Here is a 22,812-nt window from a genome sequence, read left to right on the forward strand (position 1 = left end):
AACTGAAAGGATAATCTGTCACAGACATAATAAGTGTAGCATTGTGTTGAACATCAGGAGGGAGTGGCAGGACCATTTTTTAAGCCATCCTATGACCTCCTCATCCTGCTTCAGCTTCCAAGGAAAAGGAAAAGACTTGGCTATTGGCATCATTTGGTTCATTTTGCTTCTGAAATGAACCCAGGATGAAACACACTATATGCGTTAGCTTTTCATTAGTCATGGTAATGAAGTCCCTCAAGAAAAAAATCTCCTATTTTCTCCTAAAAATGAATGTGCCCTCAGTTCGTCTATGGCCATGAAAGACATCATAGTCCTCTTTCTTATTGCTTATAAAGTTTATTTGTTTTAAAATTGAAATTAGAGATGATAATCTCAAAACAAACATGCTGAGGGAGGAAAGGAAGGTTTTTTTGTAACCATCCCAAGGAATACAAATAGAAAATGTAGCTTTTGCAAAGACACATTAGGCTCTCCCCCACCCCCTCCCTTCATGCCAGTGAGTGTAAAATTCCACAAGTTTTAAAAATGATAATGACACCTCCCCCCCCCCCACACACACCACATTTGGTGGTCAAATGTACAAATATGATTCTATGGGTGCATGAAAAAAGAATATTCCAGAGCACAGATCTTTATCACATGTGCCCACTCATGGATACTGTGCTGTTGTCATGGCAGTCTTTGTATAAAAAGCCAAATGAGAAAGAAAGTTGTTCATATCCATGTTGAAAATGCTGCACCAGGGCCTGAAATCCACGCCAAATCATTTTAAAAACACAAAGAGCTCTCTTTCTCTCTCTTTATATAGTGAAGCAGTGTGCTTTTCATGGCGCATGACTGCAGGCTCCTGGTCTCATCACTGGCATTTTAAGGGCTCTCTGATAGAAGGGCAAGTAAACCCCTCAAATGCTGATCATAGAGAGACCCTAGGTATCCCCCAAAATTTGTATGCCCCAGATTTACTGCTAACTACAACAGCAGTTCCTACTTAGCCTTAGCACCTTTGTATAAATATAAGACCTCTCCTGTGAAATTTCTGTTTATTTCACACAAAAAAGTATGCCTATTAGGGTTTTACTGGGGATTTTCTTCCCCCCTGCATGAACAACACCCCCCTTTTCAGTGGAGAGATAAACAATACAAATCCCAATCTCTCTCTTTTATTAATATTAGGGTCTTGTCCTGGTTGGCAGAAGGTTTAGAGAGAAGATAATTCTATGAGGGCCAAAATAGGGACATAGCATGCAGCTGCATAACTTCCTATTCCTCAAATGTTTATAAAGGAGCCTCATTCTTACTGGGATGGCAACCCATGGATGTCACCGGCCTCCCACCAATTATCAGAAGAGTCTCCCCCACTCCCATGTATTTTGGAGCCTTGTTTAAAAAAAGAAGTATGTCTTCCCAGTAAGAATTAGGTTCTTCTGCACCTGCAATTATTTAAGACAAAACAAGGTACATACCTTCCTGCTACATATTAAACTCATTTCTTGGTGTGGTTTGATCTGTTGTGGTTTTGCCATGAAGCTGGTGTTGGCAATTAAGAAAAAAACCTTCTGCGGTAGTTGATCTTTGATTTGTCTTTTTTAAATAGAATAATGGTTTGTATTATATGGTTTTATGTACAATGGTTGTAAACTGCTGTGATTTTTTTTTTTAAGTGGCGATATATGGATATAATTATAAATCAGTAAAGCTAGGTGAAGCTGCTTCTGAGGACAAAGAGGGATGCCGTTTCCTCGCCTTGATTTGCCGCCACTACATATTACCCAAAATTAGCAGGGCAAAGGTGTCATTTGTACTTCTTAATTCAGGTGGGAAAACATGGTAGCAATAGCAACAGGCATGAAAAGCACCGGGTCGTCAATATGGCATGCAGGGCAGTTTATTACATCTCACCTGTGGCCAGTGGCGTAGCGTGGGTTGTCAGCACCCGGGGCAAGGCAAATAATTTGCACCCCCTAACCCGTGGATTTGCGCCCCCTAACCCTAACCCCCAGATGTTGCGCCCGGTGCGGCCAGCCCTCCCTGCACCCCCCACGCTACGCCACTGCCTGTGGCCTGAGTTTCTGTCAAAGTGGGGCTTTGGGGAAAGAAGCCCAGGGTCCCATTCAGAAGAGGAACAGGAAGGCCCCTTCTCCCCACTGGCAGGCAGCGTTCGGAAGTAAGTGAATTGATGCATGTTACCATCTAAAGAGGGCTTTCCCCCATAAGACCGTTAAGTCCGGAGTCTAAAATGACCTAACTGCACCTTCGATTAAGGACTCAGGACTTCGGCTCTAGTGGCTCAGCGGCAGCCTTCAGACTTAAGAACAAGGGTTTTGGTTCTCATAACTGCTCTCCAGTAGGCAGCACCTGGGACCTGAAATGTTTAGTCTCCCACAGGGAGTATGTTAAAAGACTATCCACCCTCTGGTGGCTGACTGTGGAGCAGCATTGCAGTGCTATTTCCTGACCGGCCCCTGAGTAAATGCACTGTTGTGAAGACTGCAAGCAAAGTGAATAAAGCCAGGATTTTAAGCAAGAAATAAAACCAGCCCAAAAGATACGTAACTTCTAAATTATATTATTTAGGTGGAGAAAATATTGGCGATTTTGTTTTTCTTTTTTTACATGCCAGTGAATGGATTTTCCCACAAAAACGTCTTTCATTTGCAGCTGCAGAGGGGGAAACAAATCCCTGCTCAGGCTAGATGTGCTGCTCACCTTTATATTTAATCAGTCACTCAGCAATTTTTAGGAGTCTCCCCTATGTACCGCACATGCTTTTAGTGCTTGTTTTATGTGTCCTGCTTCACTGGAAGTCGAGCTGGTATGTTATGTTAAGTGCTAGAGGAAAGGGCAGGGGTGAAAGAAATTGGGGCAGCAGTATCCTATGGGTTGTGTTCACCGGCTGCACATTTTGAACAGCCGGGTCACAGCCTGTCGCATTCGATATCAGGGTTGTTGGACGGGGTATCAAAAGCACCAAGATACACCTCCCTGTTGACAGGGGGCGGGGTGTTAGAACGACTCCCCACACCAGAATCAGGACTCAGTGCAGGATGAACTTCCGGCGCGTATTTCTCCTCTCTCTGAGAAGGCGAGTTCTCCTGTTTCTGCTTGAGGTTCTTGAACCGCTTGAGCTTCACGGGGTCCTTGATCTCTTTGGCACAGTGCAGCAAGACGAGGATGTCCTTCCGGAATTTGGAGCTCATTCCAAAGTAGATGATGGGGTTGTAGAAGCTGGCAGATTTCGCAAAAAGGCTGGCGAGGATGCTGGTTAAATTGGGCACAGAGTAACCATAGGCGGACCACATGGAGATGACCGCGTATGGGGACCAGGCTGTGATAAAGGCTGTGCAAATGACTATGGAGACCTAGAGGAGAGAAAACAAGACTTGCCTGTTTCCACTTTCTTGCCCAAGGGATCCCTGTAAAGAAGGTGGTCCTGGATAACTGGGAGACCTGGATCGTATTTCCAAGTGTCTCATTGGCCCACAGACCTAATAAATAGGTTTCAATCCTCTAGAATTATCTGCCTCCTAGCTAACTCACATTTTAAGGTTGTCTAAAGCTTTACATGCGTTTTAAATTAGAAAATTTAGTTTGCCTCTCACAAGCACTGCATTTCCCAGCACCCTCAACAAATTACGGTTTCAGGATTCTTTGGGGGGAAGTCACGTGCTTTAAATGCATGGTTTGTATTCAGCCACACTGTGTGCATGTGTGTTTGAGAGGGAAGGGGGTGGCAGAGAGAGAAAAGGAGTGTCCGTCCCGCTTTTGACTTTAGCTCCCATCCACCACTGGCCTCAATTCCACCCACCCCTTGTATGCTGCTCTGACCACTTCTCTGAAGGAAATGCAGCCCATGGCTTTTAAAAGTTTCTCCACCCAATGCAGACTAAAGAAAAGCCCAGACTGACCCTTGTGACGCTTCGTTCCATTCTCCTCTGTCTATCAGTTGGGTCACCTGCTCCGCTTAATGCATGGCTCGACTTGACAGTATTGATGATGGAGACGTAAGCAAAAACCATGACAGACACAGGCAGGAAGAAACAGCAAATGAAAATGGACACTATATAAGACTTGTAGATGGTTGAGAAGTTAGCTTTTGCCCAGTCTATTTCACATGTTCCATACATGCGATCTAGGAAGCAAAAGAACTTGGTTAGTCATCCGGTTGTTGTTTTTAAAACATACAGCTTGCTGCGATTTTCCAGTTTTAAAATTCATCAAGATTAATTTCTCTTTAGAATTCCAGGTGGAAAAGAAAATTGAAATGTCTTAATGAAGTCCAAGAATTACAGCAGAGTTATTGCTGTAATCTTCACTTTAGTTTAGCTTTCCACCAGAGTAATAAGCAACCACTTATTACTTAGGGATGCGGGTGGCGCTCTGGTCTAAACCAGGGCTTGCCGATCAGAAGGTCGGCGGTTTGAATCCCCGTGACAGGGTGAGCTCCTGTTGTTTGGTCCCAGCTCCTGCCCACCTGGCAGTTTGAAAGCACATCAAAGTGCAAGTAGATAAATGGGTACTGCTCCAGCAGGAAGGTAAACGGCGTTTCCATGCGCTGCTCTGGTTCGCCAGAAGCTGTTTAGTCATGCTGGCCACATGACCCGGAAAACTATCTGCGGACAAACTCTGACTCCCTCGGCTTATAGAGCGAGATGAGCTCACAACCCCAGAGTCGTCTGCGACTGGACTTAACTGTCAGGGGTACCTTTACATTTACCTTTAATAAGCAACCACCTGCAACCTGCCCTTTTTAGCACAGAAATGGCAAGTGTTGCACCACCACCAAAAGTGGCAATAACGAAACAGCCATACGCTGTTGTGGGGGTGTAGAAATGCATAAGGAAAGAGCTTCCCAGCCTCCTTTGGAGATATTTCTTCTTGAGTGGGTGAGGCATGAAAGATGCACAATCACAGTAGTGCTACAGTGCTCCTATGGACAGTGCTGACAAAGTGACCCCCCCCCCACCAACTGGAGTTCCTTTGAAATAGTTCCCACTGAGCAATGCAAAATGCTAAGTTAGAATTTTAAAAATCCATATGGATTTTCAGGATAGATATATGTGACTCCTTCAGTGAGCTCTAGTTTGGGATTTTGAAGACTAAAAAAAAACTGAGATTAGTGATGCAATCCCAAATATGTCTATTGGACTCAGAAGTAAGGCCAATGGGGCTTACACTCAGGAAAGTGCATAAAGGGTTGCAGTCTAAATTGTAAAATGGTGATGCCTACATCTAGAATGCTTGGATCTAGAAAACTGACCTAGATTCCAGCACTATTAGACTAAAATAGTGTAAAAATAATACCTGATTTAAATTGCTCCTTGTAGATATTGGTTGTTGTGTTTCCAGATTCCCACAAATACTTTAGAGAGAAATTCCCACAAATACCTTCTCCTAGAGAGAAATTAATTACCTGTGTAACTGCCCCATCCCAGGACTGGAGCTACTGACCAGAAGAAAGCTGCTATCCATATAAGAAAAAGAGCCACATTGATGTTGCTATTGTTGATACAATGCCCTGAAATACACAGCAGAAGATTGGTGCTTAACTCATTTTGCTATTGTACACTTAAGGCACACAGTCATCATAAAGAAAATTGCACTGGTACATTTGTGCGACCAGGAATCCTTGTAGATTCCCTACCTTTGATGGAACTATTGGGATTGCAGCCCTTAGGTTGGAAGATTTTGCTGTAGATTTCAATGAAGAAGAAGAGTTTGGATTTGATATCCTGCTTTATCACTACCCTAAGGAGTCTCAAAGTGGCTAACGTTCTCCTTTCCCTTCCTCCCCCACAACAAACACTCTGTGAGGTGAGTGGGGCTGAGAGACTTCAGAGAAGTGTGACTAGCCCAAGGTCACCCAGCAGGAAGAGCGGATTCGCGAACCCGGTTCCCCAGATTACGAGACTACCGCTCTTAACCACTACACCACACTGGCTCTCAATGAGCCACAGATTAGCAGTGTTGCCAGAACCCTAAACTGTGGTTAATCTTAACAATGGTCAATTGAAACAAGAAAGCTTCATAAACTATAGTGAAGACTAATTGCATTTTGTCCAGGTTTAGACAAAAGGCTTAACTGTGATTAGTCTTGAGTGGAAGCAAAATTCTGAAATTCTCCTGGCCCTGCTAAAGGAGAAAAGGGTAAGTTCGTGTGCACAAGTTTAAGAATCACTGCAGCTTGCTACCTTAATGATAAACCATGGTTTATTGTTACACTCAAATTAGAACAATGCGTCTATAAGAGATTCTCTAGAATCACGATGAAGGGAATAACCCAGTTTTCTTTTAAAAACATTTAAATTAGGGCAAGTTTGGCCTATTGTAAGAAAGGAATACCTGTGAGACAGGATATCAAGCCTTAATAATTTTGTGTTGTCCAAAATACCTTACCTCTGTCTGGATGGCATCCTTTTATATAGCGAGTCACACTAATCACTGTGAGTGTGTTAATGCTAGCAAGACCAAACAGCAGTGTCAGAAATCCATCAACCTGGAAAAACAAATAGTAATAGGGTTGTTCCCACATCTAAGTTTCAGAATGCCAGGAGCAATAACAAATACTGGGATGGTGCCAGTGAGCTCATATGTTCTTTAGGGCATACAAGCATCTTAGATATCAGTGAAATATTGAATGTCAGGGAGAGTTATCATCCATATGATCAGTGAACATGTAGGTATCTGAAAACCAGGGATAAATCATGTGGTTGAGGAGTACATTAAAAGAACAAGCAAACACATGCTTTAGACACACACTCCTAAGCTCCTGAATTACTGAAACGCAAAATGAAGAATAAAAGTACATTTAACATTCGGTAGAGAGGAAGACTATGAAGCAGTCAATCGAAGTATGCCATTGATTTCAGTGGAAGAGGCTCAGTTAAGTCAGTGGGGCTTGCAAAGCGCTTAACTTTGGGTGGACTGTAGCCAAAAGAACTAAGCAGAAATCAAGCAGCTGAAACTTCCTATGCCAGGGAACGATTCACCTGCTAAAATATCTTAGCTACAATGATCCACACTTGTCTGCCAATGTTGGACAACTGTATACGTGGAGCTGCTCGTAAAGATAACTCAGAAGTTTCAGAATTTAGTTCAGAATTTGGCTGCCAGAATTCTGTCACGTGGGTAATTATAGAACTTCTTAAGAGTATTTCAATGACTGCCCATTCACTTCAGGTCACACTTCAAAGTGCTGCTGCCTACCTTTAAGGTTCTAAATAGAGCCCTGCATGCCCTGCCTTCTTCCATACTATCCTGCCCTTGCATTAAGTTCTTCTCTAAGAACTGTCACTTGTTGAAGTGTCTTATGCTTGCATGTAGGAAAAGACCTTTACTGTGGTGGTGCTGTGATGGACTAGCATTGACCTTACAGTCGTTTGGGCACAAGGTTTAGACAGGATTCTTTGCCCAATGATTAGAAAGCGACTACATATATTTGGTTTTCAGTTTCTGTCTCTTAGTTTTATTATGGTTTGTTTTCATTTTTAGGATACTTTACATCTTGTTTTTATTGCATTGCGTTATTGTGCCCTGCTGTCCATTTGGATTTACATGTTCTTGGAATTGTGTACTATTTCATTACCCCTATTCTTGTGGTTTTAACAGCAGCTTGACAACAGCGTGCAATTGTTTATCAATAGGGATTTTCAAATAATGCAATGAGCACATTAAAACTTAATGTCCAAACCATGGTTTGGTGTTCCAAGAACAATTCTTGAAGAACATTGTGTTTGTGGGCTCTTGCCTTCCACAGCAATCATTCTTGGTTTGCAGAAAACTATGGTTTGAAGAAATTAAGGAAATCAGCCCTGAGTGCTCACTGGAAGGACAGATCCTGAAGCTGAGGCTCCAATACTTTGGCCACCTCATGAGAAGAGAAGACTCCCTGGAAAAGAACCTGATGTTGGGAAAGATGGAGGGCACAAGGAGAAGGGGACGACAGAGGACAAGATGGTTGGATAGTGTTCTCGAAGCTACCAGCATGAGTTTGACTAAACTGCAGGAGGCAGTGGAAGACAGAAGTGTTTGGCGTGCTCTGGTCCATAGTGCTCTGGTCATGAAGAGTCGGAAACGACTAAATGACTGAACAACAACAAATGGTTTGAAGAAAATAACAGACTATGACTTTAAATGGCAAAGAACTATCATTTGCTGTAAAATTTTCTAAGTGCTGAGCATGAACAGAGGAGGGAGGGCATAAGCCCAAAACTTATTTAGCTTATTTGACTACTTTATTTACTCATTTGGTCTGTGTAGTTCTCTTCTTCCATACATACAATAACTGCTCAAAAATCCTACAAATAATATCCCATTAACAAATTGGGACTATTCAAACATTACACCAACAACCTACATTGGTGGCTGGAATATTATTTGTTGGACTTTTGAGAAGTTACCGTACTTACTGAAGTGTGGAATAAAATAACCACTCAGGCATCTAAACTGGCAAATTAACTCTGACAACTTTACTAAACATCAAGGATGTTTAGCCAATCTCAGTATTGACTCTGTCAGCTCTTCTTACCAATTAGAAAATATTAGCAGATTGTCAGTTTTGCTTCTCATCCCACAATTACATCAATACTGTTGTCAGCAATTTAGAGAGTAACAAATTTTTGTTCACTGACTGTCTGCGTGCTAAGACATGAACACAAGGAAGGGTCCCATCTTATAAACTGCAATATGCCCAGAGTACCCTATATCTATATCTCAATGTGCCTTTGCTTGAGGGCAATTCCCGTTTAACTCACAAGCAATTACTTCCTGGTAAACATGTACAGGGCTGAGCTGCTAAATATGGAATGTAAGTTTTTGGGGAATCCAGCTTCAGACAGCAAATTCATTTATTCTTCAACTCTGGTGCATGTAACAAAAGCCTAACACACAGAAATATTGTTGTTGTTTAGTCGTGTCCGACTCTTCGTGACCCCATGGGCCAGAGCACGCCAGGCACTCCTGTCTTCCACTGCCTCCCGCAGTTTGGTCAAACTCATGTTTGTGGCTTCGAGAACACCGTCCAACCATCTCGTCCTCTGTCGTCCCCTTCTCCTTGTGCCCTCTATCTTTCCCAACACCAGGGTCTTTTCCAGGGAGTCTTCTCTTCTCATGAGGTGGCCAAAGTATTGGAGCCTCAGCTTCACGATCTGTCCTTCCAGTGAGCACTCAGGGCTGATTTCCTTAAGAATGGATGCGTTTGATCTTCTTGCAGTCCATGGGACTCTCAAGAGTCTCCTCCAGCACCATAATTCAAAAGCATCAATTCTTCGGCGATCAGCCTTCTTTATGGTCCAGTTCTCACTTCCATACATCACTACTGGGAAAACCATGGTTTTAACTATACGGACCTTTGTTGGCAAGGTGATGTCTCTGCTTTTTAAGATGCTGTCTAGGTTTGCCATTGCCTTTCTCCCAAGGAGCAGGTGTCTTTTAATTTCGTGACTGCTGTCACCATCTGCAGTGATCATGGAGCCCAAGAAAGTAAAATCTCTCACTGCCTCCATTTCTCCCCCTTCTATTTGCCAGGAGGTGATGGGACCAGTGGCCATGAGCTTCGTTTTTTTGATGATGTTGAGTTTCAGACCATATTTTGCGCTCTCCTCTTTCACCCTCATTAAAAGGTTCTTTAATTCCTCCTCACTTTCTGCCATCAGGCTTGTGTCATCTGCATATCTGAGGTATGCAGAAATATAGATGGAGCTTTTTCTGGTATGGATATAAGGGGTGAGAAAAGCTTCACTTGCTAAATTCCTGTATGCTCAGCAAAGATTTAATACACAGGAACACTTCTCCCTAAAAGTTGATAACCATAGGAAGCCCTTGCCTTTTAGAGGACACACTCCTATCTGAAACCCCAGAGAGCTCCTACTAGTCAGTGTATAAACCTTTTGAGATCAGGACATCACCTCACCCCTTAAATACCTGGTCAATTACTGTGTTCTTGGGGGGGGGGGCTCCTGCAGATACCATTTTATCAGGAGGTGAAGGAATCAACCCACAGGAATTCCTTTCTGTTAAGTGTTAAGACAGGTGCCATCTCTATTGACTTTTGGGTAGCTTTGGAAGATCTCCCTCTTCCAACATAGCCATACCTTTGCAGTATGACTGGCAACTATAGATCCAGGTCCTTCGGACACTGAAAGATTCAGGCATGGTAGTCACACAGCAGCAAATATTCTAAGATTGACAACATCAGAATTTGTAAAGCAGATTTTTGCGGGGAGGGAATCTCCCGCCACAACCATCTTTCCTAAGCAGTAGTAGGCAACAGGAAATATTAGTAGGGGGAAAGCTCTCTCCACCCTTTCAGCTTTTGGTTTTGCTCCATGAGTTTATTTTAAAGAGACTCCGTTGTTAATTAACCAGGATGCTGAGGTGAGCTTACACAGCGTGTCTCCTCAGCACTTTTACCACCTGCCTTATCTGTTAATGCTCTTAAGGGCTGTCAGTTCTATGGTTTGGTTGTTATTTATTTCCATCTTATACAAATGTCAGGAATAATGAACTATATATAGGCATGAATCCCCAGGAATACCTGTGCTTCAGCTACTACTTAATTAAGTCTGAGAGCCTAATTCTCAACCCCCATTCCATTTAACAATTTCCAGAGGGGTATTTGGGTTAGGCTGCTGTAGCAATACCAACAAATGTTCCTGTGGCACTTTAAAAACTGATATTATTTATCCAGGGGTCAGACTCTCCATCCCATCCATGCAGTGTCATCCTGAGTTATAGGTAGGCATGGAGGAGAAAACGGATGCATTTGAAGGTGAAGCTACATAATTCATGATAATAATAAAAAACAGCTTTAATTTGAAATTTGTACTTTTGGAAATCTTTCAATGAAGATCTTCAATCACGTGGAATGTGCTCTATGGGCAGCTGGCTTCAGGCATGAGGCCCACTGGCAGACCAACTCTGCGCTACAAAGATGCCTGCAAACGTGACATGAGCCTGGTAACATCAACCCTGCTGTGTGGGAATCACTTGCAGACGACTGCCTGGAGCCTGACAGCCAGGTCATGTATCCATAGCAGTGACCAGAGGAGGAATGGCCACTGGGAGGAGGGCAGAGAGAAGAAACACCATGATGTATCTGCAGCAGCACAAGCAGACACCTACCTCTGCCCCAGCTGCAACAAAACATGTCTCCCCCATATTGGTCTCTACAGCCACAGCCGGCGCTGTAACCTTCCAAATGTTTGACTTCACCTCCAAATGTGCATCCTCCATTGTCTCCCAGGACATATGGATGTTTCCCAGTGGCTCCTTTTTGGCAATAGTCCTGTTGCAGCTCAACGCCTGAGTTCTCTATTAGGAGTGATATGGTCCACCAGAATCCCAAACGCTGCTCACGGAACACTACTTTCATGAACAAATGTGTTTTGGTAACTCACGATATGAGAAGACTCACCAGATGAGACATACGCAGAATACCAACATCACTGTGAGCGCAACTCTAAAACATGTTGCTTACTCAGATGTAAGTCCCACAATATTATGTGAGGCTGCTCCCTAGTATGAGCATTTAGGATTGTAGTCTGTGTGCATTTTGATGCTTCGGGGGATTTTTTAAAAGTCAGTCTGAGTTTCAGTCAGTTCCCTTGCAGCTGACATGACTAATTAATCCATGTTGGCAGCCTCTGCCAAGGCAAAAGGTTAAACACGTCCAGGGAATGAACTGTTTCTTGAGGACCGCTGGGTCAGTTTTGACACATGCTAGCAGGGTGGACTGAGGAGATAAATAGAGTACTTCTATCACCTTCGGCTGATACACCAGCTGCAACCATCCAGCAGGATAGAGAAAGCCTGGCCACAGTTACCCATGCTCTGGTATTTAGACTACAGCAATGCATTGTGGGTGGTGTTGCCTTTCTTTTTTAAAAAAAAGTCTAGAAACTGCAGGTGGTTCAATGTAGGCTACAATACTGTTAACTAGGACTTTGTCTTTCACTGCCAATGTTTCTTCAGCTCCACAGGCCCCCAGTCTGTCCGCAGTTTCAACTTAAAAGTGCTCGTCTAAAGGTTACAGAGCCCTTAATTTCTTGGAACTTAAAGGATTACCTTCTCTTATATATGAATGCTCTCCTTAGAGGCTGTGATCTATGTTCCCCTCCAAGTGAAGTGAGTAGTGACTAAGGAAAAGGACTTCTTGGTGGTAGCACCCCGGCTATGGAATAGCCGCCCCTTGGAGACTCATCTGGAACTTTATCCAACGTCTTTTCAGCACCAAATGAAGACCTTTTTATTCTCTTGGGTTTATATTTATTTAGTTGATTTGTATATCGTCTTTTGCACAAACCACAGAGCAGTTTGCATAAGAATCAAACAAGGCAAAAACAATGCATAAAATTCCACTAAAAACCCACAACTCCTAAATGCAAAACATAGCAACCCACAACCGTTTACTAACTGCAGCAGAATCAAACCTTGTACTGCACACTAGAGCTCCTGGCCCTCCTGTCTGATCCTCTTTGGTGATCTTAAGAGCCTTTTAAAACCTCAAATGTTCGCATGTATTCCTAGTCCTCTGGCTACAGCAGATGGTCCTGACTCCCTTCCTATCTTCCCCATCTCTCTTGGGCTGCCAACTGGCTAGAATTATATTGGCCCAGACGGAATTTAATCCTTGATGCTTGTTGCTGGAACAGCAGTTTGTAAATCCATGTGCATGTTAGTCGGTGTTCCTTGCTGTTCACTGTACAGTAGTTAAGGTGTACAGAATGTATTGAATCATGAGCGTTCCTGCCGCAGTAAACAAATTAAGCCACAATCCAGTGCAGATGTAGGTGGATTTTAAGGCCCCACTATTCCCTAAATCTTTCTTTTTCCCCCTTTTCATTTATTGTCACCACAGGCCTCTTTCTATTGCATGTCTTAACACTGCTATTTTAAATAAATCCATTAGTGAGATCCATTTTCAAAACACCAGCTGATTTCCTTTATGGGGGAAAACACTGAACATACTCAGAAGCACTGTACCTGTACTTCCTCTATTCTGTACCTTTCCAGCTCTATATTCTGAACTCAGTACTAATAGAGAATCTGTTCCCATTTTGAAGGAATATTTAGCCATGCAGCCTAATCCTGTGCAGGTTTACTCAGAAGTAATTTCCTCACTGATTTTAATGGGACCTTAGATTTTCTGGAGATGGCCCTGGCCTCTCCAGCCAGATCCTGTCAGGGTGCCATAAGAAGAGCCCTCTTAGATCAGACCAAAGGCAGTGAGCAGTGAGGTGGCAAGTTTGCAGGTGGCATTAAATTATTCAGGGTTTGTAAAACAAAACAAAAAAAACAGGGTTACAAAGAGCTTTGAAAGGATTTCTCCAAACTAGATATATATGGGCAATAAAATGGCAATTGTGGTTCAGTGGAACTAAGAGTTAAAGAGGTGCACATTGCAGCAAAAATCACTAAGCGGTAACTGACCAGAGAACTTTGGATAGTTGTGGCTCTCTCAGTGAAAATATAGTCTGTGGCAGCTATGAAACTGGCAAATTACATGGTAGGAATCATCAGGAAAGGTATTGGAAAAATAAAACTGCCAATATTGTAATGCCTTCATACAAATCTGTGATGTGACAACACTTGAAGAAGGGGTACAGTTCCAGGGATCACATCTCAAAAAGGATTATTGTAGAGATGGAAAGGTGCAGCCAGGATGACCAGGGGCCTGGAGCAACTCCCCTGTTGGAAAAGATTACATTGCTTGGAGACTTTTAGCTCAGTAACTAAGGTGGAAGGCCACACGTGATAGAGATGTATAAAATTAGAGGTGTACAGAAATGAATTGTGCATGGTGTGGCTAGAGAGAAGTTTTTATTCATCATAACATCTGAACCCAGCGAAGTTCTTCATACCTCATTATTAAACGATGGAATTGGCTACCACAATATGTGGTGACAGCCATCGACTTAGATGGCTCTAGAAGAAAAGTAGACAAATTCATAGAGAATAAGAAGGCGATCCATGGCCACTATTCATGATGGCAACACGCTGCCTCCAGGATACCAGTTGCTGGGGGATAGCAGTGTGAGAGAGCTATTCCTCTCATGTCCAGATTGAAGGCTACACATAGGCATCTGGTTTTCCACCATGGAAACAGGGTACGAAAGTAGGCCATTGGGCTGATCTATCAGGGATTTATTATTATTATTATTTAGCTAACCATCCTGTTTCCCAGCCTACATTGGGTGTTTATGGTTCACTATTGTGTACCATTCTATTGTGTAGAATCACTTATTCAACTCTTGATCGTCAAAAACTTGCTATTCATGTTTCACCTCACCCTCAGCAACATCTCCTTATATTAGAGTTTTCAAACACAATTAGCAATCTTGTTTACATGAAGGTCTGATGAAATGAATGCTTAGGAACTCTTCCCAAACCACTGTATATAAAGTTTGTTCGCCAAGTATCACACACATCAAGTATTAGGTATTTTAAATTAAGGGCAAAAATATGTTTCTATACATGTAAAGCCAAATTGTAAATTCTGGTGTGGTTTATTTTCCTTCAAAATATTACCAATGATTTCAGTATTGGTCATTTCATGGAAATCTGATGGCATACTGTGACTGCACGTTCTGAAGTCTGTTAACACAATTTTAGTTTCCTCTTTGCAGGTTAGAAAAATAATTAAAAATGGAATGTTGTTGTTGGCAAAAGTTTGTTTTGTGAAGCCAGAGGTCTAGTCAAAATGACAGCCAAACAAACACTGACAGCAGAAAGACATAATTTTTCTGTCACCTGATATATCTGGCATACCTCTCAACAAATTAGGTGGCAATTAACTCATGCTACACTTTTAAGAAATGTTGGCAAAAACATTTCTTCTATAATTTAAAAATGGACAACGTTCCTCATATGTTCTGTTTAAAGCTCTGTTATGGACATGCATTTGTTTTAATAAAATATTTACACAGTCACTCGACTAACATTTTTGCATGAAAATTGAATAAAGGGGCATTTGTTTCAGCATCTCTGCCCAAAATGTGGCCCAATTTGGATTTCCATTACCTGCTAAATGGTCTCAGAAACACTATCCCTCAGTTTTTACGGGCAAAATGAAGCCAGAAGTTGACTATAAAATGAATAATCCAAAGGAAAATGTAATCCCAAATTCAGCTCAGTTACAAAAGAGAGTGCAAACCTGCACTCAATACAATTGCCTAAATCTTACTGGATATTTGATTGATTGATTGGATCTGATTTGGGATCAGTGGGATTTAAGCTACCTAACTGTGCAGGCCTATAGCCTAACTGTGCACAGGATTGCAGCCAACTGACAACTTTTCCATGGGGGGAAAAAAAGATTACATGCTACCTATAACTGAAAATTGAAGGCCAATGTTCAGGTACTGCAGTAGCCCACTGCACATCAGTGTCATCTGGATATCCAAAAGTTGCATTATCTCCCGCTGGTCTCCCAAGCTTTGAGCAGAGATGTCAATGATTTTTCATTGCACCTTTTAAATTTTATTTATTTATTTAGCTGGAACAGTTCCAACTTTTTTCCCACCAAAGGAAGCACTTGTAAATGCTGGAGTAAAACCACCCCTCTTTTTCCTGCATTGATCTTGATTTAGCACAGAGTGCACCCAACAGAGCCTCACCGACACATATCACGACCTGCCAAGTGCTTGATGACTCCTCCTCCTGTTTTTTGTATTGCACATCAGGGAGGAAAAAATAAATGGGAAGTTTACTGAATGCTGGATACTTGTATGTAGTTGGTGAAATGTACCGTATTTTTTGCTCTATAAGACTCACTTTTTCCCTCCTAAAAAGTAAGGGGGAAATGTGTGTGCGTCTTATGGAGCAAATGCAGGCTGCACAGCTATCCCAGAAGCCAGAACAGCAAGAGGGATTGCTGCTTTCACTGTGCAGTGATCCCTCTTGCTGTTCTGGCTTCTGAGATTCAGAATATTTTTTTTTTCTTGTTTTCCTCCTCCAAAAACTAGGTGCGTCTTGTGGTCTGGTGCGTCTTATAGAGCGAAAAATACAAAATTTGGTTTAGTGATTCACAACTTGTGCAGCACTGGTATGGGATTATATCTGCCCTAACCACTTAACCAGGGTTTGTAAACCAGCTTCCAATTAATGAATAAGATGCAGGATGTGGTTAGCATTGGTGCAGATGTAACACTAATCCATGATTAAAGTGACAAGGGAAGAAAGGTGGTTGAATTTGCTCTGGAGAGGTGAGGAGGGAATGTATTGCCAGAATTGTGTCTGTACTAGGCCATGGATTATATATGATATTTATGTTTCATGACTGGCCGAGCCACAGAAATTTAGTTCTTACCTGACAAGTCCATATGGATGTGATCAGAAATCCATCGTCTCTGAATACGTTGAAGATTTCAATGATCCCGCGGGAATAACCAAAGACAGACACACTGGCATCAGATACAGCTAGGTTAAATGTCAAGTAGTCCGTGGGCTGAAGGGTAGCCCGCTGTCTATAGAGTACAAAAATTACAATGCTGTTCCCAAACCAAGACATCCAACCTGGAAAATAAAAGGAAATGCTCAGAATGAAAAGCTGCAAAAAGCAGTCCTTGTCAAGTAGGAAACACTTCGCAGCACGAACACACAACATTATAATTATCGCGACTTCTACACTGGAACCTTGTAGTGCTGCAATCAGCTGAACGTAAGTGAGAAATGGGACTGTGTGTTCCTCTTAAATGTCTTTTATTTGCTTTTTAATGAACATGCAGGAATATGTTGTGGTACCTTAAAAAGTAACAAACTGTATAATAGCATACGTGTTGGTGAGGAGGGTGAGGTCAGAAGGAAATTAAATGCCAATTGCATTGTTAAAGCCAGCTGTTCAAGAGCAGTTGACAATAAGTTTGTAAAGGATCCATAGTCAAGCCTTACTAATAGCCCATTGAACATCATAGGACTTAGTTCTCAGTAGATAATGGTAATATTGTGTCATGCTTAATGAGATCACCAGGGACATCCCATCAGGCCTCAGATTTGGCCCTGAAATCAAGGTCTGGGATGCCCCTGCCCAGGAAACCCTATAGAGGAGATAGGAGCATACCATCAAAATAAATGCATGTAACTTCTTCACAGACATGGGAAAATAATAGTGGTAGACTGATGGATAAGATGGTCATACTAGCAAAAGTAGTTTCTTCAAAAAGCATTGATTGAAGGGTCAAAGAGACTTGGCAAAGGCAGGATTTAGAAAGTGTCACCACAGGGTTGAGGGACCTTTGTTCATCTGAGTGTCAGATTCCATCATACAGAAGCCTTTGGAGGCCACGTTGGTGGGAGAGATCAGAGGAGGGAGAGCTCATAGTGGGGCAGATCAGAAGCAAAAGTGCATGAAGCCATGGAAAGGGCTCTTACCTTTGTACAGTGGGCTACATTCTAGTTTCCATGTGCATCTTTTTCCAGCAAGGCAAGCAAAGAGGCCTCGTTGCAGATCAGAGACCCATTCCAGCCAGGGAGAAGCACTCAAGAGGGCACAGAGCTGGGCCAGTGAGGACTGTGGCATGGACAAGGAAGGGCTGGATGAGGAGGACTGGAGGGCTGCATCCTGCACCCAGGCTGGAGGTTCCCCACCCTTACTCTACAACGTCATTCTGCGGATGGAGACCATCTGTTTATCAAGAGGCTTTCAACCCACTGGACAACCATTTTCCTTTCCTTTTTTGAATTGGGCATCCTTGAGTATATCTGAAGATAATTTTAAGAACACAAGGAAAGCCTGGTATGATCAGACCAAAGGCCCATTTAGTCCAGCATCTTGTTCTTACTGTGGCCAACAAAATACCTTTGAGAAGCCCATAAGCAGGACCTGAGCACAAGAGCGCTCTCCCCACTTGGGATTCCCAGAAAGTGGAATTCAAAGCCATACTGCCTCCAAAGCTGCAGGGCAAAGATAGTCATTGTGGCTGATATCTGTATCTGATAGCTTTATCCTCCATGAATTTGTCTAGCTCTCTATCATATGTCTGGTTTTCTCTTCTTTCTCCACAATTCTGCTTTGTTTTTTTGGTTAAAGAGGAAGTGGCACATATACAAACAATCAGCAAATACAGACTTTCAGGTTTAATTTTGTGTTCATTTTTTATGACTTTCTAGTTCATTATGTTTTCCACATGCCCATCCAGACTGAAGAAGATGAAGACTGCGGTTGTGGAACGTAAGACAAGCAAACTGCCCAAACTCCAGTTAAGACAAATCAAGGGACACTGTTACTTCAGTAAGTACTGGTTATATGCTAGAACAACAATTAAGCACATTTAAACAAACACAGTGCACTAATGACACTTAAAGCCCTAATTACTTAGCAGCTGATGATTACAAGGACAAAAAAAAAAAGGTTTTAAACTAAGAGGTGGTTGTCAGTGGCGATTAAACATTAGGGAGCATCTCCTATAAAATTCTGTCAGGGATGCATCAGAATCTTTTTCTTATTTATCTATTTAACAGGATTTATATACCACTTAATCATCAAAACCTCCAAATGGTTTACACAAATGTATTTCAAACTCGTACCTTTCTGAATCTGGCAATGGTGTTCTCTGATCAAAAAATGTTTTCAAAAATGCACATATTGGGGAAATGTGCATAAAATGTATATATTAGTGAAAACAGTTTACAAAAATGCATTATACATATTGCATACAGAAATGTATTGGGCAAAATTGCATACATAAGGTGAATATTGGGAGAAATCTGCAGTGAAATGCTGATCAGGTCTCATGAGGACTTTTAAAATTTAATTTCACAAACTGATGCAGAGATAGGGAGAACTGAAGAGTAGAAAAATGTGAAACTGAGAGGAACTGAAGTTGACAGATTCATCTATTCCTACCATAGTAAGGCCAACATCTTGGATGGTTTACAACACACTACATTGTGTTGGAGGTGCTCCTTCTGCTAAACACAGGTGAGAGGTGAGGTTAGGAGACAGCATTCCAAACTGTTTGCCCCGACACTTTCGTGTGTCAGTTGCAGTGCGTATGTCTGTCAGGCAAAAGCTCCCCGTGCTCCTTCCAGGGCTGGAAAGGGGTTAGTTTAACCTCCAGTTTGCTAGTAAAACTGAAATACTGTGTCATGAAATGATGTATGTCTAAAAAGTGTGTCACCAACATGAAAAGTTTGGAACGCTCTAGGTTAGGGCAAATGGGTATTCACATTCTCTGTGTGAATTAATTTTAACAAAGCACTCCTATAATAGAAAAGAAACACTTCAGTTTTGAATTATTGTATTCATGTGTAAAACAAAGTTCTAATCAGCTAAAGAAAAGTTCTAATCAGCTAAAGAAAAAAAGAAAAAGTAGAAAAGAAAAGAACAATTCAACCAGCTGTCCTCCCATGTTAAAATTATAGGAGAAACTGCATCAATAATTTTGACCATTGCCTTAGAAAACACATATTTAGTTCACTAATACCGATGTAGAACGTTATCTAGCAACTTCGGAATATCGAATGCATTAAAAATTAAGAATTAAGAAGATTCTTACTCTTGATAGTGTCTCGCTTATTTAAAATGTTTAAAATCTTGACACTAGGACTCTCTAAAATATTGGGTCTATAAGAACAGTGATATTCCTATGAATATCATAGGAATAGCCTCAGCTATTCACCAGCTTGTTATATTACAGGGTCAGTATCTTAAAGGGGGGGAAATGCAGCACTGCTGTTTTATTATTAAGTAAGCACAGCAGTGCCAGTATGTTCAAACTTCTGTACTCAAATGTCTACAGTTTAATAATGCTTGTAACAGTAAATGTTACACAGTGTAGATTACTTTTTTGAATGCAGAAACAGCTTTAAAGTCTTACAAATTTAATACGGCAAATGGCATAATTTATTAGTCTTTTATTGTTCCACAATATTTTTATATTTGCTGCAACAGACTAACACAGTAATCACCCTGGAAATTATCAGCTACATACATCACACACAAACTTTAATAATCTGAATTATTTTTAGCATGCAAAGCAAATACATCTTTTAGTTAGCAAGAGGTGTAGAGTATTGGAACAGTAAATAAGTGACAGTAGTATTTTGCTAGGATAATATGAGGTCATCTATTTCTGCACATGATTCTTCTCCCATCCGTTTTATTTCTTTGCCAAAGAATCTTCAACTGCACTTTAGTAGAGGAGCAGCTTGGATTATATGTAGGCTGGTTAACCCCAAGTATTTGGACTCAAGCCATTTTAATTCCATTTGAAATGAATGGGAGCTAATCCAGTTAAAGTCCAGCATTTCATCTTACCTGGACTTAACAATATTGTCTTCCCGCTTCCAAATGTTTCAATGTTTTCTTTAGTAAAAATGCACCACTGTTCTGTTTCAATAAGAGCTGCGACTAATTAGGCTCAACAGAAGTCCCTGTGAATTTTGCAGGCATGCTTAATCCATAAATCCATATACATACCCAGAGCCAGTAGATAGAAGCCAATGATCTTCTCTCCTTGTTCTGAGACAGGAGCGTCTTTGTTCAAAAAGGAGATATTGTTGTTTCTCCATGGTGCCTGAGGGGAACTCTGAAAAGACATTTTCTGTAGTTTCTGACCCAGAACTTGCCCTTTCCCCAGGTCCTGGTGCAAAGAGAAAGAAACCGACCTCTGCCGTCCTGAAACCTCTGATCGCTCTCTTTCTATGGAGCCCTGAGACTGATAAGGCAGAGGGGAATCTAAGGAGACAAGTAGCAGCTTTGCAGCCTGCTGGCCTGCTTGCATTTGCTAATCCTATCTATTAATACTGGTGATCACCAATCTGTGACTAGACAAAGACCCTGGCGCTTTGTCATTTACCTGGGGCTAAAGTATGCAGATGGTCACTTCAGCATGTAAAACTGTGGCATCAAAAAATGGAGCTCAGCTTGAGAAAAAATATGTAGGAGGTAAAAATCAGGCGTACAATATGAAAACACAAGGTGCCCACATTCATTATGTCCAGAGACACATAGCCATAAATTGTTCTGAAGGAATTTCATCATCATAACAACAGCAACAATAATAATACCCCAGCCACCTGGGTAGCTTCCAGCATGTATAAAAACATAATATAACATCGAACATTAAAACCTTTCCAATACAGGACTGCCTTCAGATGTCTTCTAAAGGTTGTACAGTCATACCTTGGAAGTCAAACGGAATCCGTTCCGGAAGCCCGTTCGACTTCCAAAACGTTCAGAAACCAAAGCATGGCTTCTGATTGGCTGCAGAAAGCTCCTGCAGCCAATCAGAAGCTGCGGAAGTCCCATCGGACGTTCAGGTTCCAAAGAACATTTGCAAACCAGAACACTCACTTCCTGGTTTGTGGTGTTCGGGAGCCAAAACGTCTGAGTACCAAGGCGTTCAGAATCCAACTCCTTGACATCTGATGGGAGGGCATTCCACAAGAAGGGTGGCACTGCTGAGAAGACTCTCTGCCTGGTTCCCTATAACTTCACTTCTCTCAGTGAGAGAACTGCCAGAATGCCCTGGGAGCTGGACCTCAGTGTTCAGGCTGAACGATGGAGGTGCAGACGCTCCTTCAGGTATACAGTACTTTTACTACTAATATAACATAATATTTTACCCAAGACTTCCACAAACGAGTTCATATAACAACAGATTGGTGTTCATGAAAGGAAAATTTATCTTAGATAAACCATGAAATTAATGTATTCCTTGTTTCTGTACATTTTAGGGGGTAGGGATTAACAAGTGCATTGCACAACCTTTTCAACCAACCATTTGAGGGGTGGGGTAACCAAATATGCCTTCAAAAAGGGTGGGGTGCAAATTATGTTTGGATAATTATTTGGGGGGGGGGGGGACATTGTCACATGGGCATCCCTGGGGGTGCTGCTGAGCTAGAGGCCTGCCTGGAGAGCTGTGAGCATGCATAACGTTTTATTTGCACAGTGTTTAAATAAAAATAAAGACTCCCGCAGCCACTTTGCACACTCAAATAAGGCAAACACAGCTCTCCCCATTCTTCAAAAAAAAAAGTTCTTGCCAATTTGCACTGCCCATACAAAAGGAGCAGAAAACAACGCCCTCATCCTAAAGTTGCAGGGGAAGCAGACCCTGCAGATTTGGGTAGCAATGTTGGGAAAGATATAAGGGTACAAAGAGAAGGGGGCAACAGAGGACGAGATGGTTGGACAGTGTTCTCGAAGCTACCAACATGAGTTTGACCAAACTGCCGGAGGCAGTGGAAGACAGGAGTGCCTGGCGTGCTCTGGTCCATGGGGTCACGAAGAGTTGGACATGACTAAACGACTAAACAACAACAACAACAACAAAAAGAATACCTTTCTGATCCTGTCACCTGCACACACAGTATATGGCAATAAACATGGCTGCCCCCATAAATCTGTGGGGGTGCCATTCTTTTTGCTAGCTTCTGTGCGAGGGAAAGGACATCACCATACCTTCCTCAGCTATCCCTAGCTGCAGCTGCTTCTTTGGGCAACGTTGGGGGCTATAATTCCCAGTCTGGGTTGTGGCCATTTTCTTTCTCCTCAAAGCTGAGGCAGTGCTGTACAGAATGAAGTAGTTCTAGTGACAGTTCTAGTCTGCCGTAGTTGAAACAAAATAATTAGTTTTTTTAAATTCCTTCCAGTAGCACCTTAGAGACCAACTAAGTTTGTTATTGGTATGAGCTTTGCATGCACACGAAAGCTCATACCAATAACAAACTTAGTTGGTCTCTAAGGTGCTACTGGAAGGATTTTTCAAAATTCGTTTCAGGAATAAAGTGGGTTTAAGATTCTATCCTGTCTGGGGGGGGGGGGGGGAGTACCGTACCGGTGATTTGCTTAATTGTCTGTCTCTGATA

The 22,812-nt window shown here is 42.0% G+C and overlaps 1 protein-coding gene and 1 long non-coding RNA gene across 2 annotated transcripts in view; one reads left to right on the top strand and one right to left on the bottom strand.

Annotated features, from left to right (window-relative positions):
• The window catches only part of LOC310673684, a 50,386-nt gene extending 29,722 nt beyond the window's left edge, over positions 1-20,664 (top strand). The window contains exons 2-3 of the long non-coding RNA XR_014509188.1: positions 18,106-18,226; positions 20,577-20,664. This is a non-coding gene — a long non-coding RNA (uncharacterized lncRNA). The remainder of the gene's footprint in view (positions 1-18,105; positions 18,227-20,576) is intronic.
• Positions 320-22,050, bottom strand: LOC310673639 (visual pigment-like receptor peropsin). The gene is made up of 7 exons (XM_083432235.1): positions 20,417-22,050; positions 16,307-16,512; positions 6,397-6,496; positions 5,414-5,518; positions 3,909-4,132; positions 2,055-3,362; positions 320-1,902 (listed from the first exon to the last, which is right to left on the bottom strand). Exons 1-6 carry the CDS (start codon positions 20,718-20,720, stop codon positions 2,919-2,921), a joined length of 1,383 nt encoding a protein of 460 aa, XP_083288361.1. The 5' UTR covers positions 20,721-22,050; the 3' UTR covers positions 320-1,902; positions 2,055-2,918.
• Positions 22,051-22,812: the final 762 nt, after the last annotated feature.

The sequence above is a fragment of the Podarcis tiliguerta genome, assembly GCF_965153285.1.
Source record: "Podarcis tiliguerta genome assembly, chromosome: 3".
Lineage (NCBI taxonomy): Eukaryota > Metazoa > Chordata > Lepidosauria > Squamata > Lacertidae > Podarcis > Podarcis tiliguerta.

What these genes read in the sequence shown, in the direction of transcription:
- LOC310673639 (XM_083432235.1), bottom strand. Translation starts at nt 20,720, where the DNA reads ATGCAAGCAGGCCAGCAGGCTGCAAAGCTGCTACTTGTCTCCTTAGAT. An exon ending in CTTCTATCTACTGGCTCTGG is followed by an intron (nt 16,513 to 20,416) that starts GTATGTATATGG and finishes TTTATTTTCCAG; the next exon opens with GTTGGATGTCTTGGTTTGGG. An exon ending in TGGAACGAAGCGTCACAAGG is followed by an intron (nt 3,363 to 3,908) that starts GTCAGTCTGGGC and finishes TCTCTCCTCTAG; the next exon opens with GTCTCCATAGTCATTTGCAC.